This window comes from Bubalus bubalis, chromosome 8 (assembly GCF_019923935.1).
Source record: "Bubalus bubalis isolate 160015118507 breed Murrah chromosome 8, NDDB_SH_1, whole genome shotgun sequence".
Taxonomy (NCBI): domain Eukaryota; kingdom Metazoa; phylum Chordata; class Mammalia; order Artiodactyla; family Bovidae; genus Bubalus; species Bubalus bubalis.
The window spans coordinates 48,872,970-48,889,004 of NC_059164.1; the positions used below are offsets into that span (position 1 = coordinate 48,872,970).

At 38.0% G+C, this 16,035-nt stretch overlaps 1 protein-coding gene across 26 annotated transcripts in view; it reads right to left on the minus strand.

Annotated features, from left to right (window-relative positions):
• The window catches only part of NRCAM (neuronal cell adhesion molecule), a 325,353-nt gene that overhangs the window by 20,001 nt on the left and 289,317 nt on the right, over positions 1–16,035 (minus strand). For 12 of the 26 annotated variants that reach the window (XM_044946603.2, XM_044946605.2, XM_044946609.2 and 9 more), the window contains 3 exons: positions 13,416–13,538; positions 11,688–11,864; positions 10,652–10,687 (listed from right to left, as the gene is read on the minus strand). In XM_044946603.2, coding sequence (XP_044802538.2) covers positions 10,652–10,687; positions 11,688–11,864; positions 13,416–13,538 — 336 coding nt within the window. Of the gene's footprint in view, positions 1–4,155; positions 4,309–5,365; positions 5,483–6,477; positions 6,487–10,651; positions 10,688–11,678; positions 11,865–13,415; positions 13,539–16,035 lie in introns of all 26 variants that reach the window. The other 14 variants (XM_044946608.2, XM_006046414.4, XM_044946613.2 and 11 more) reach the window with 3 other exon arrangements.

Here is a 16,035-nt window from a genome sequence, read left to right on the forward strand (position 1 = left end):
TCAGCACAGACATTGTCTTAGGAAGATACCGACTGTCAAAACTGAACTGCCAGTTGGTGGTTTGTGGCTATGCAGCTATGCACAAAGTGGAAATGTTTCTTGACAGCTGATAAAGGAACCTCCAAGTTGACTTTGTGTTTTGCCCCTGTGTCTAAAGAAAAAAAGTATGTCTCACTGCCCCATCTATTTAAGACTGGGCAGATACAGGATGTTAAGAGGTGCATATGTGTGTATGCTCACACACACTTTCAAGTGTACCAGAAGTTGACATAAAATAAAAATTATGTAAAATAAAAATTATGAAAAGAGCTTTTATTGATTTCCCATCCACATAAAAAGGAATATGAAGTCCAGAATGACTATAAGAGACTTTAAATGTTACAGGACATTCCAAAATCATCTTAACTAAAATGCACATATTACTACAAATCCAAGTCAAGGCCACTGCTGTGCATCTCTCTCTCTCGCACACACACATATACACAATGAAGGCTGTGAGGTTTTTTTCTTCCTGAATAAGAGTTAGTAGGATTGGGTAGGGGAGCAACAGAGGATTGTCCTTTTATTTAAAAATTTTACAGTAAAAATCTATTCATGTATTAGTTGAATAAGCCATATAGCAATACATTAAACAAATAGACAGACCTAAAGAATATGAAAACAGAAAAGAAACCAGAGACATGAAATTGATTTTGTTTCCTAGAAGTTAGTCTTAACAACAGTCTTCTCTGTCACCTTGCTTGTTGTCTCATGTTTAACCTGCATTCTGTGGGAGTAGGTCTTTGAGGAAAATGTCCTTGAGTACTTAGGATCATAAAATAAGCATGGAAGACAACAGACTCACAGACTTAGGAAACAAACATATGGATACCAAAGGGGAAAGATGGGAGGAGGGATAGATATACACACTATTATATTTAAAACAAATAACCAATAAGGACCTACTGTATAGTCCAGGGAACTCTGCTCAACATTCTGTAATAACCTAACTGGAAAAAGAACAGATACATGTATATGTACAACTGAATCACTTTGTTGTACATCTGAAACTAAAACAATATTGTTAATTCAACTATACTCCAATATAAAATAAAATTAAAAAAAATTTTTTTAAAACATGAAAGAAAAAGAGTGAGATAAATGGCTATTTTTGAAGAATCCATTATGTATAAAAGTGACCTGTTGAAGAGTTAAAATAGTTAGAAATGTTTAAAAAGGGAAAAAAATTACTTTGGTCAAAGTTTGGAGGCAGTTGACCAAACAAACAAACAGAAAAAACCAGAACCCACTGGGGGCAAAAAACCCAAACTGTTGGGCCCAGTAAATTTCAATCTGTTTTAAATCTTTTGTGAAAGAAGAGAAGAGACTCAGTGATTGGGGGAAAGAGGTGAGAAAGCAAGAAAAAGAGGCAGGAGTCTTAACAAACATGCAGGTAAGAAGCACAATAGCAGGATATCATCTCTAGCCTTGTTTTGCAGTGTGTGCCATAGGAGGAAATTATGAAATAGACCTTAGGGACTTCCCTAGTGGTCCAGTGATTTAATACTTCACTTTCTAATGCAGGAGAGTTCAGGTTCGATCCCTGGTGGGGGAGCTAAGATCCCACATGCCTTATGGCCAAAAAACCAAAACACAAAACAGAAGTAATATGGTAACAAAAATCAATAAAGACTTAATAAAAATGGTTCATATCAGACAAATAATCAAAGAAACAGATCTTAAAAAACCAGTATCAGAGAAAGAGACGGTGTCATGCTAAGAAGAGTCACGAAACAAGCACGGGTGAAAGTTGAGTTGAGTCTAGGTTTCTAAAATGAACAGAACTCAGAGAGAGAAGCAACTCATTCACACAGAGAATTAAAAATTCAGCCAGGATGCTATGTTTCCATGCCAGGCACTAGCATTCGCACCTTGAACTCTAGCTGGAGTGAGAATCAAGAGTAGCAGAAGATCATGAACTCTACAGTTCATCCCACAGCCCTACAGGATAGACAGAGAAACTAGGGGGACCAGCAAGCTGGATCAACAGCATCTGACATCCTAGAGCTAATATGTTAAGTAAGGTCACTGCAGTTTAATGGATGTTTATCCCCTTAACAGGAAGGCCTGGTGTGCTGCAGTCCACGGGGTTGCAATGCAGAGTCGGACAGGACTGAGTGACTGAACTGAACTGAACTGATTCTCTTAACAGTTATATTTACATGTCAAAGGTGACAATAGCTGGTTGTGGCCTTATCCTATTCTCCATTGCTGACACACAAGAATGGCCCACCCCTGAGGGCTCATCTTGAAACTTACTTGCCAGCTGCTGCTATTATTGTAGGTATAACCACATCAAAGACAAATTGTTTTCTAATGGGTTTCGTTTGCTTTCCGTCCTAGAAAATGCCGTAACTTGATTTTGTGAATGGAATCTAATTCTAGCTAGATCTGCAAAGTAGGAGCACGCTGGGACCATGAAGGGTCCAGAATAGATGGAAAGACATTCCAAGAGCTGAACAGAATGGTCATTTTTGCTGCTGTTGTTCTTGCTTATTTGTTGGCCGTGTGGGATCTTAGCTCCTTGACCAGTGCCCCCTGCACTGGAAGGCAAAATTCTTAACCACTGGACTGCCAGGGAAGTTCGTGAAGTGGTCACTTTGCAGACAACCTGTTCCCCTTGGGATGTGGGCCTCTGTGGCCTTAAATGGTGGGTGTTTGTCAGTTCAGTTCAGTTCAGTCGCTCAGTCGTGTCCGACTCTTTGTGACCCCATGAATCGCAGCACATGCGTGTAGAGAGAGCTTATTCTTGGTGTTGAAAATATGAGCTCTCCTGCATTCTAGCTGGGTGATAGGGCAAGCCCTTCACCTCTCATTACTGGTTGTTGACATGGGGTGGAAGTGGGTAATAACAGTCTCCTTCACAAGGTCGTTGTAAGGACTGAATGAGAAAAGCCAAGAAAACCATTCACCTAGTTGAGATTAGCACTGAATAAATGCTAATACTAGGGCTGTTACTATTATTAGCATCCTAACTCTATATGGACAGAATAGATAATTGAGCTTTTAGTATTTTGAAATTAAAAGTTCTCAGTAATAAAAAACACCTTGTCCTGCTGGCTGTGAACGGCAATTCCTCTTTTAATACGGAATTTTCCTAGAACTCTGTACACTTAAGGATATGAAAGTACAAAGAAGAGAATAACAGAAAAATATTTTTCCTTAAGCATTATGATTTTAGCATATGAATATTTTCATAAGGTATTTTAATACTACATTTATTTAATATGTTCTTAAATATTACCTATGGTTTTTCTTTTTTTCAAACCACTCATGTTCTTTTCTAAATTAGAAGAAATGAGTTTAAAAATCATGAGGCTTGGGTAAGGAAAGACACACAAAAAAATACATATTTTCCTATGGGTTCTACAGGAAATGCAACATTTCCCCAAGAATGCATGAAATGAGTGAATATAACATGATTTTATGAATCATAAAATGAACACATACCACACAACCCTTTAAATTGAAGCAAATAGGGATTATTTTCCATCTTATGAGGAAATATGGATATTTTTACACCTTACAAGAACATTTTTCTTTATTTTAGAGACTTAAATGTTCTTGTGTATTTTGATAATATTCACCTAACTAAAATATATACAAGCAGTCAAATATGGTATGATAATGAAGTACACGAATTTAATAATTTTTTGTTCTACAGCAGTTTAATATTCTTCACATCAGTTGTCACACAAACTGCAGGGTTCGGTTGGATTACAGTCCATTTTGACATTAAAAATTCTGACTTTATCAATGAGCTGTTTCAGCTTTAAAGCATTTCAAAAATTCTGTTCTAACTGAGGGAAAGTTGAGACATATAAATGATGTGAAAAATTGAGTCACCTAAATCATGTAGGTTAAGAATCATATTTACCTCTGGTTTTGTAATGGTTTTGGCAAAAATGTGATTAGAAGGTGATTTCCTCAATTCTGTAATTCATTTGATATAAAGAGCCAAAGACAATTAAAAACCCAACTCGCCACCCAACTGGGCCCCATAGACACTCTCAGCCCTACCCACAATACGGCTCCATCAGCCTCCCATCTCCAACTGGAGCACTGGGTGGCTTCACTTCTGACTGGGAGCCAGAACTGGTGTGGTCTGCACCTCACCTGGGCCTGTCTCAAACACATCCTCTGAACTCACAAAACCAGAGTCCCCCTCAGCACCAACTCGAACTTTGTATGCTGTTCCTGGCATTAGACCCTTTAACCCAAAGAAGCTCCGAGAACCATTTACAATTTCTCTCCTCCATTCTTCTTTGCCTATGGAAATTTTGCAAAAACAACATATTGGAATGTTTTAAGGGAACGGAAGTCATTTAATGCTTCAAGAAAGGAAAATACACATTATAGGCAAAAGACAAAATCTAAGGTGCTTCAGTTTATCATTTTAGGGGATATAAGTTGAGTTGTGTCAAATAAATCCATGAAAATGAACAGCTACATGACAACGTCCTCAAAGAAAAATCAACTGGATATCAGATGACATTTTAACTGCATATATACCCACTGGATTACATCTTTTTAACACAAAGGAAACTTTTTCATCTTTACCTTGCCTTGTGAAATTACTGAATTTCTCTAATGATATTTATGAAAAGAACTGTAATACATTAAACAGCTTGATCCAACTATGGAAAGAACTGTTTTGTTTTTTTTTTTATTCACAAGACAAATCTTTCAGTAAACTTAAATGCCTTCAAATTTACCCAAGTTATAGATTCAATCTTTCTCAAGTACTGGTGTTTCTAAACTCATAGGTTTTTTTTTTTTTTTTTTTTTTTTTTTTAATATTTACTTGCACAATAAGGGCCTAAACAGAAAGTCGAACTATATTCAAAATTTTGTCACAAACATTCACTGGCCACCCAGCTCATTAAGTGCAGAGCACTGTATTAAGGAGGAGGACTGGGTTCTCATACACTCTGAAAATGAAAGTTGCCCCATCTCCTAGTAGATGTGGCCAGGATGTAAGTAGAGTACCTGACTTGGGAATATATTAAACATAGAAATAAAATTATTTTTTATTATTCTTACTTACAAGTCATGGGTAAAGAGTTTTAAGTACCACAATCTAAAAATAACAAATGCAATGGAACTTATTATGTCCCTTGTATTTCATAACATGAACCAACGAGACTCCTAGTTATGTATAAAATATATAGGTTGATGGTTCACTCTAATTTTTTCACATACATTGGATTCATTTATTTAGATCAAGTTATTTTTCCAGACGATCCACAGTACATCCTGAAGATGTTCTCAATCTCTTCAAATATAGCCCCCCAATTAAAACCCAGGTAATGAAATCATTTCTTACTGCCAGCTACACCATATTCAACATAAAAGTTCACAAGCTCTGGTCCCTCATATTCCCAACTGATATTGGCTGAGGTCTCAGTAGCGGCAGTAGTAAGTTTGCTGATCCCGGGGTATACTGCTTAAAATAAATATACAATAGAAAAAATAAAACAGATAGACAGACAAGTCAAATTGCAAAATCAAACACACACACAATGTAAAATAAGTTTAAGTACTCTGAAATTGTTCAAGTCAAATGAAATTGATTGTTAACAGAGTTCATTTCTACTGCACTTTAGAAAGGTTTTCGTTTCTTAAGTTACAGCATTGGGAAATAAATGAGAAATCAGAAATAATGACACACACGTATTAAAATGTATGAGTTCTATGATGTGGGTCCTAAACACTATAAACTGTTGTCCACGAGGGACAGTCTGAGAACATCAGTCTCCATGTACTGATGTACAGTGGGGATGGGGAGCTGACAATGCTAGGGGCAGAGGTCACAGGGTATGAGACTGCAAGGTCAAACCCAACACTAGTGGCTGCTTTTCCATGCTACTTATCATCTCAGTGTAGGCCTTTAATGAATTGGTGTTTAGATAAGAAAAAGAGTAGTGGCTTCTGATGTGTTTTGAGTCACAGATTTCTTTAAGAATCTGCCTCTGGGAAATTCAGGGGCCCCAGGTGAGAAGCATCTGCCCTGGAGAAGGTTGGATAGTTAGGGTACACTGAAAAAGAAGCTGCAAAGAAAATGCTCAATACTAGTTAGCAGAAGTGAAGAAACAAGAAATAAAATGAATAAGAACTATTTCTCTGGACACAGTCCAGAGAGCAAGACAATTTTACTTGACGACTGTTTATTACATACCACGTTCTGAGAAAATCATAGTGTAATCTAAACTAAGGCCACCTGATGTGAAGAACTGACTTCTTGGAAAAGACCCTGTTGCTGGGAAAGATTGAAGGTGGGAGGAGAAGGGGACGACAGAGGATGAGATGGTTGGATGGCATCACTGAATCAATGGACATGAGTTTGAGTAAGCTCCGGGAGCTGGTGATGGACAGGGAAGCCTGGCGTAATGCAGTCCATGGGGTCCCAAGGAGTCGGACACAATTGAGTGACTGAACTAAGCTGAACTGAATCTAAGCAGCTTCCTGAAACATCAGATTATGGAACCTACATGATGCTACATGCTTGCCACCTAGTTAAGATGACATCTACAGTCATTGAAAGATGTTATTTGGCTACCTGAGCCTGACAATTCTATCAGCCTTACCACAATGGCCTACAGTAAAAATGACATAGGTATAGCTATATTAACTTGAGTAGTTAAACAGTGATAAATCAGATTATTATCCCAGGGGAAATATCCTAAGATAGTAAACCAAAAAGCAGGAATGGGTTTATTCAAGCTCTGAAATTAAATTCCAAATTATGTTATATAATTTAGAAGCCAAAGCCTCTACCGAAATAAATTCAATGAAATAGCATTTCTTAGAATCAAAAAGAGAAGTATATTAAACAAATTCAATAATGCATTTGACCTCTGAGATCTAATTCACCCTCACATATATATTGCATGCCCCTCTGTGCTAAAGATGGGGGGCAGCAGAAAGCAAAACTGATTATGGAATTACACAGGGTCCTTCTGTGGACCTAACTGATTTTAGTTGTCCGAGGTATTCCTTTTAAAGGAATTGTAATAAAAATATGATCAATCAACAGAGACACAGTTAAAACATTCCCTGTATCTAAAGCATCAGTGGCTAAGAATCCAGGCAAAACACTAATTTTCCTCAAAACTTTGGAATCACGGAACTGAGGAATGTAGTCTTGGTGTAATTATGGAAGATGTTCAAGGCAGAACCATACCTTCCAACAGAAGAGCAATTTGCTGCTGCTTCTTTTTTTGCTGATTATTAAAGATACCCAGAGAAGACAGTACAATTTCCTAAGGTTATCCTGTTGGGCCCTTCTTATTACAGAGAATTCTAACCCTCTTTGCTTCTAATCCCCAGTCATGCACTTACTGAACCAACACTCTTGAGGACCTCTGATGTGCTGGTGTCATTTCTCCACTGGGCTTTATCTAGTCTGCATCTAATCCCTCTTCCTACTGTAAGTCATTCTCTGCAGAGACCACCAGCAGAGCTAACTAAGCTTTAACTTCCAAAACCACATCTCTGATTCTGTCACTTCCCTGTTTCAGATGTGGATGGCTTACTCTGCCCACAGGTGGACTGCTGTGTTTAACCCAAATATCCTGTGGGTTTTTAAACCCTGTGACGTTGTTTATGCCACCTCCCAAGAATTTATACAACCCACCTTCCTGATTCATCTGCCAAAATTCCATCTGTCCTTCAAAGCCCAGTTCAACATTACTTTCCTTGGGAAGTTTTTCCTGATCCTGTTTGGCAAAATAAATGGTTCACTCCTCTAAGATCAGATAATGTTTTGTTCCAGTTCCATCTATTTTCACTCTTTTTTAATGTGTTGTCTTACCTGCTAGATTAGAAGCACACCAAAGGCAGAAATTGCCTTACTGTCCAACACACAGAGCCTTAAAAAGGGCTGGAGCTTTTTCTGGGCCAGGTAGACATGAGCTGTTGAACCTTCTCTATAGTTGGGGATTTGGAGCGGGGAGAGGGGTTATTCCTTTGTTTGTTTTTGGTTTTGTTTGGTCCAGGCCAAATAAAGTTGTGCACTTTAAACTTGCTTTTGACTCACTGGCCTTGTTTCTTGACCTGATCAGTAGCTGTGGGACTGACTCTGGTATACGGATAAAGTGAGAGTCTGACCACAGAGAGGATTCGTCACCAGTCCCTTAGGCAGAGCTCTCCTCTGCTGTCCTGTTTGACCACAGTCAGCTGCTGATTCAGTCAAGAACTAGGTTCAGTTCTTGACTTGCCAGTTAGTTTTTCCCTATTCCTTTGCCCGAACTGGTCACCTCACACAAATGCTCTGATGCCTGCTCCCAAGGTGAGAAAGTAGGTAATAATCCATAGATAAAGCAGTGTCTATCCATCAGCAGTACTGGGACCATAAGTCAAATCCATTCTCCATGTGTTTTCAGTTCATTTCTACAGATGCCTTCACAGGTCTGTTTCCCCAGAGACCCTGGAACTATTGAAAGGGACATAGAAATTGAACAAAGGCAGCCAAATGACTACAATTTCTTACACCAGTATTGAGAGTTCTGACCAAAGACCAAAAGAAGTGACTCCTGAAGACCTCAAGAGTGTAAGAGTACCTATTTCCATGCTCAAACTCAGAAGAGTGGTAAGAAAAAGGGTTAGCTTAGAATAATACACCTAACTGAATTCTCTTGGTTTCTAATTCATGATTTTGATAATCATTTTGTAATTCTATATTTGAAAGCTTGGGTTTCATGAACATCTCTTAAAATCTGTAAGAAAATTTTAAAATGTAAATTTCAAATCTATCTTAATGAAGAAGGAAAACAGAGAAGAGAATAGAATTCATTCCTAGAATGAAAAAAGAAATATTTTAAGGAAGGACAACCCAGGGAGACAAATTATTCTTCAGCACTTTCAAGTCTCATCATGGTTAAATATCATCACTTTATGTAACCAATGTTTAATTACTGGTATACTATTAAATGAAACAATATAGAAAAGAAGGTTAGATTTAGCTTTTTTAAAAAAATTTTAAACACCATAATCTTATCTGAGTTCCACCAGATTTCAACACTGGGGGCTTCAGGAACCTTCTGAGACTCTATTTTTGCTCATCTCTATAATAAGAAGTAATTCAGAATTCAATTTAGTAACATCAAATGGTAAAACCGCAACTATTTTAATTAAGATTTCTTTTAGTTCATCTTAATTCATTAAAATCAGCGGGTGATATTTTTTCCACTGGCATGCATGTCCTTTTCCAATATGACAAGTCAGTGGAAAACGCAGACAATCCTGCCACAGCTCAATTACTCAGCTACTGCCTCTAGGCAGAGCCCAGTGACAGGCTGCTGCACAGGGAAAGAGGCCAGGCTTTCTCTGGAATGGTCCCATGAAAGGGTCTAAGGGGAGCCCAGCAGCAAATTATTGTAAAACAACCAAGGATTTTAATGGACATGTAACCATCCCTGGAAAAAAGTATGCATAAAAAAGAAAGGCTCGCATCCTTATATGCTCTTGTGAAAATTTTGAATTTTTACAACTTTGTTCTTTGGAGTCTAAAAACACCTATAAAACATTGTTAAGTTGATTGAAAATAGCCATAGTTCTTACTCTATCATTCTGAAATCTAGCTGATCTACATTTTATAATTTACCAAGACTCTGAGTATCAGATTTGTAAGAAAAGAAAAGATAAGATTAGGTCCAAGCTCCTAATATTTGAACAATTTAGGGCAAAGTGCTTATTTATTTTGGTTGACTTGTTCTTCATTCCCATTTGTACTTATTTGGTCTGTCGAAGTCCAAGAAAATCCCTGGCCAGGGGTGTTCTCCATGGGTACAGGGCCCAGTGAGGAGGGAGGTCTCTACTGCTCACTAAAAAGCTGACGGATCTGCCAAGAGTCAAAGACTGAGGGAATCTCTGGGTGGAAGAAATAACTACAGCTCATTCAAGCACCATTCTCCCAACCAATCTTCCTCACCCAGAGATCTGTGAGCAATAAAGGAGAACAAAAGTAATTCCCTGTGATTGCTGGTGCTTCCCCAGAGAAGAGAGACTTGGTGTAGTTTGGTGAAGACAGAAATGGAGTAACACAGCTGAGTAGAGCATGTGGGCTGCCTAACATTGCTCAGAGGGGACCCCGCTGGGGAGACTTTCAGTCCTGGACCAGTTGGAGCGTACAGCGAAGTCAAAATTCCAAGTGGACAGTGCAGTGTGATGCCAGCAATGTGTACACTGAGTTTAGGAGGACGGCTAAATCAGATTAGAACGGGAAGCTCAGTTGATCTGATTTCTTACTGGCTGTTTTCATCACAGGGCTAGTATTTCTGAGCCCTTCATAGACAGCATGGTCATCATGAGGGGCTGTGATAAAGTCACAGTTTGGGTCATGTCTGATCCAGCCACAATCCTTAGCATTAAAAGCCAAGAATAGGATTTGGACCTGGGATAAGTCTTGAGAAAAGGTGAATTCAATGTGCGGCTTTCTCTTTGTAAAAAAAGGCTAGACATGAATTTTAAAGTCAAGATCTTGCAGGATCTTATCTTTCTGTTGGCGTTTCAGAGCTTATTTTATTTTCACTTTGAACCCATGCTGCACTTCCCCATGGTTAACATGGCAAATTTCACACATGTAGAAAGTCATGCAGATAAATTATTTTACCTTTGCCTGCACCTACATCAGGTGGGAGAATACCAGCTTTCATGAAGGGAAACAGAAACAGGACACTATATAGTTAGCATGTAAAGCTACATAAAACACTTCTTAAAATGCTAAAGCATGCAAGAAGAATGGAGTGTACCACATCAGTGTACCACCGCAGGGTATGCTGGTGTTCCCAAACTTACCAGGAATCAAATCCCCACATTACTTAAAGTGCTTTATTCATGCTTATGTAAGATGCTTAGGAGATTTCAAACCAAATTTCAATTTCTAATGTTATGGAAGATAATCAAATAAATAACCCTTAAGCAGTTCTATAATTTAGAGGCATGCAAAATCTTTTACTTTTTTTTTTTTATCATTTTTACTGAATCTAAAGTTTTTCAAAATCATTTTTAAAAGTATGAAAGGAAGAGTTCTTTGCTTTCCTAAATACTTTAATGAGGCTCTTTTGCTTTCTCTGTACCAGATGGCATAGCAAACTATGAAGTCCCATGCTCAAACATAAAAGTAAATGCATTATTTAATAACTGTTTTGATTTCCTTGCCAGAAAATCTAAATCAGTATGTAGACTAGCAAATTTTTTCTGATGAATCTAGACCATAACCAGAATCACGTGTATTTATTTGTGTATAGGTCTGCATGTCTGTGTGTGCATGAATGTGTGTTACACATATATGTACGTATATGTGTGTGTGTATCTATATGCAAAGTTGTAGACTGGGAAAAAACATTGTCTTGAACTGTGAATTCAAGTGTGGCAAAATGTTGTAATTTCCTACTCTCACTTTAATTTTTTTTTTTCACTTTAATATTTTAATACATGTTTAAAAGGGACTTAAAAAACAAACAGCAAATCATTATTCCAGTATGAATTAAATCATTTTTTATATATATTTCAGAAAGAGAAGTTACTAATACATGTTTGTATTAGTTGGGTAGCATGGATACTTCCACGGTAAGAAGGAAAGAAAAAACATGATTTCTGTCTCATGATACTTCTAATTACATGGATTTTATACATACCCAGCTTACCTTCATCCACAGTTGTTATTGCTTCTTCTGTTATTTGAATTCCTGATCCTGCTGCTGTTCGCGCATAGAAATAAAACTTATACCGAGTGCTGAAATTTAAATTTTTTAAAGTCCAGCGGGTCTTGTTGGCAGGAATTTTCAGATCTACCAGAGGGCCTAATTCATGTGTGCTATTAACTGTCAACAAGAACATAAACAAAATAAAGTAATAAAGTAAATGAACAAACCAAACAAAAACAAACACATTGACAGAGAACAAAGCAATGGTTACCAGAAGGGAAGGTGTGTCAGGAGAAGGGGAAATGGGTAATAGGGTCAACTGTGTGGTGACGGATAGAAGCTGAACTTCTAGTGGTGTATACGGAAGAGTACATACAGAAGCTGTAGTGTATACAGAAGTCAAAACAGTACTGTACACATGAAACCTACATAATGTTGGAAACCAATTTTCCCCCATTAAAAAAACAAAGTCATTCCCCATTCACTGCTGTAGGAACAGTATCATAAATAAATGCATCAACCCAAAATGTTAAACCCGGATTACACTGATTTGTGTAACCTTACTCACTCTTTGTCCAACATAATTGATAACCTTACCTAGTCCTATAAATGGGAGATTGGGATTGACATACACAAACTACTATATATAAAATAGATAACTAATAAAGACCTACTGTATAGCACAGGGAACTCTTCTCAATATCCTTATACTGGCCTATGTGGGAAAAGAATCTAAAAAATGAGTGGATATATGTGTGTGTATATATATATGTGTGTGTATATATATATATATATATATATGTGTGTGTGTGTGTGTATATAACTGAATCATTCTTAGCTGTACACCTGAAATTAACACAACACTGTAAATCAACACACTCCAATAAAGATTACAAAAAAGAGAAGGATCTCAGGATTCACCCTGTGATTATAATACAAATGCATCTATGTAAGTATATATGTACATACATAGACAGGTATTTAATTTTGCTTTTGCAAGCCTTTTAAATATAAAATAAACTATGGAATTAATCATTTAAAAATTTCTATAATATGGTGTAACAAGGGGAAATATAGTCTCCATTGGATTCTAAGCTGGGAGAATTTTATACACATATACATAGACAGATATTTAATATATATACACAGACACAGACAGATATTTAATTTTGCTTTTGCAAGCCTTTTAAATATAAAAAATAAACTATGGGATTAACCATTTAAAAAATTCCTATAACATGGTGCAACAAGGGGAAATAAAGTCTCCATTGGCTTCTAAGATGGGAGAATTTTATAGCTGAATCTCAATAGCATTTCTAATCTCTGTTTTTGCAGATGGAGTCATGTGTTCTTAAATAACCCCTAAACTTGTCTTCAGGGGCCTTGTGCCAAATGTACCCCTTTTCTTCCCATTTTCTGGTTCTACATAATGCCCACATATGTAACGATAGTACCCCCCTAAACCCCATGCTCAAGGTTTGTGTTATTCTACAGATCATTTATATTCAAAAGCATATATGTAATTTTTATTTAAAAAGTATGATTTGAAGTTCCTTCTAGAACAGTTGAAAGTGTATATATATATATATATACACTTTCATATATATAGAATATATATATATATATTCTACAGCTGTAAGGAAACAACTCGTTTGTATTTTAAGATAACTGTTAAGATCTTTTCCTTCTTAAGCCATATTCCCCAATTTCTTTCTCCCCATAACTTACTTGGCTGATATTTTAAGGTATACTCTGTCAAAATGCCATTCGGGTGGCTTGGTGGCTCCCATTCCAAAGTGAGAGAATCTAGTGTTGGATTAACAATCTTCAAAGAGGATGGAGCGCTGGGGACTTTAAATGAGAAGTAGAGTCAACACAAAGGTTTTTGAATGTTTCAAATTGCATTAAAGTGACATATTTCATCAGATCTACACTATGCATCAAAATTTTTATAACTAATTCTTATTCATGATTCAGCTGAAAATATGTTAATAGAAACCTGTTCTGCCTCACCATTTCCGTCTAAAGTCATTAAAACCATTCTTTCCAAATACATAAGGACTTTGCCTTGATACAGACCCAAACTAACGTTCAAACTAATATTGTTGTTGTTCTTTTAAAGAGACAGTACTTGTTTGTTTCTTGAATGGGGTCTTAATAAAAGCAAACTAGTAACTGAGCAGAACTAGTAATCTAACCAGACCTGCAAGTAGAAGCAGTTACATTCTGGGCCATGAAGGACTGTTTTCCCCAACAAACCAGGAGTCTGCAAACAGTCAGAACACGCTGCTTGCTAGGCTCTGGGCCTGAGCCAGCCTGTCCAGGTGCAGAGGAGCTCTTATCCCAAGAGCTGACAGATGCCCAGCATCTCATGGTGATGGACAACAGCCCGGTTGCTGGCAAACCCCTGGCTCTGGGGAAGGCCTGCAGGGAATCAGGATCTCTGTGGCAGAGGCTGGCTGATTACCAGGGGAAACATGCCTGGTCTTTTATCCCCTTCCTCATGAGGATGAGGGATGATGGCAGTCCTCCTCCATGATCGTTACCTTCTCTACCTAACCTACCACGCTCCCTAAACCCTCCTGTCATTACAGCCAGAAACCAGGTAGTCAACTGGAATTTCTCCCTCTGCTTCATTTTTACCATCTCTGGAACATGAAATTCTGCCACATCCACTGTGGTAACCTCAACTATATCCCTTCCCTCCTCACCTCTCAGCTGCTGTCCCCTTCAGGCCCTCTATATAATTCCAGGTTTCTTCACATCACCCCTTTGAGAGTCTGACGCCCATAAACTCTCCCCTGAAAAATACATATCTCTTGTATATAACACTAGGGTGTTCATGGAGCTCCTTAAACCCGTCCATCAACCTCTTAAGAGACTACAGTTCCAGGTTAAGAGCTCCTGGTTTGAGGGTTAATATCCATAGCATTTAAGATCAGCCATCATACTGGTCCTCCCAAACTCAACTTCCTCTCTTTTCTCACCATTCTTGGCGGCCTAACTTACGGTTCCCTGAAGGAGCCATGCTGCTTCCTACCTTTGTGTCTTGGACATACTACTTCCTCTTTTGTCTGTCCTTCAATCTCCTGGCCCTCTTTTCTATGGCACCAGCCCCTGAGCTATCTAAAGAACCAGTTTAAGGTCTCACCAGTGAAAGCCTCCAGTGGAAGGAGCCCTGACCTCCAAGGAGCAGTGAGGTTGAGGACAAGGCATTGTAATGAGATGGGAGTTAGGACACAGGTGACTCTCAGAGGCTGCTGGGCAGCTGCCAACACCACAAGCCCTTCAACCAGAAGTCAGGACAGGGTTTGTTTGTAAACTGCTTTTATCTGTGTCTGGGTATATGCTTGAAAAAAAAATACTAATTAAAAAAGATATATGCACCCCAATGTTCACAGCAGCATTATTTACAATTTCTAAGATATGGAAGCAGCCTAAGTGTCCACCAACAGATCAACGAATAAAGAAGATATGGTACATATATACAAGGGAATACTACTCAGTTATAAAAAGAATGAAATAATGCCATTTGCAGCAACATGGAGGAACTTGGAGGGTATTATGCTAAAGGAAGTAAGTGAGACAGAGAAAGACAAATACTATATGATACCACTTATATGTGGAATCTAAAAAATACAACAAACTAGTGAATTTAATAAAAACGAAGCAGACTCACACATATAGAGAGCAGACTAGTGGTTATCAGTTTGGAGTGGCAGGGGGAGGAGGAATCCAGAGGTAGAGGAGTAAGAGGTACAAACTATTAGGTATAAAAATAAGCTTCATGAATATATTTACAACATTTATAATATTGGGAATAATTTACATTTATAATATTGGGAATATAGCCAATATTTTATAACTATAAATGGAGTATTACCTTTAAAATTGTGAATCGCTATACTGTATAACTATAACTTACATAATATTTGTATTGCAACTATACTTCACCAGGCTCCCAGGTGACTGTGCCCAGACTCCTCCAGCCCCAACTCCTGCATCAGTGTGTTTGGTTCTCTGCACCCCCCAACTCCCTGCCCCCGCTGCCATGGCCTGCACTTGGAGATACTCTTCCCAACACATTCTGTCAAGACCTCCAACCTTCGGGGACTTCCCTGGTGGTCAGTGGTTAAGACTCCATGCTTCCAATGCAGGGAGCACAGCTTCACCTCTGGTTGGGGAATTAAGATCCCACATGCTGTGTTAGCATGAACTCTGAAGCTACACAGAAAAAAGTAACCTACAACCTAGAGGATTCTTTCCTTTCTAGATGTTTTTCTCAGGCAATCACATTTCGTCCTGATGCTTTTTGGCTAAGGTAATTGAGGTTTAAAGAAGTTACATA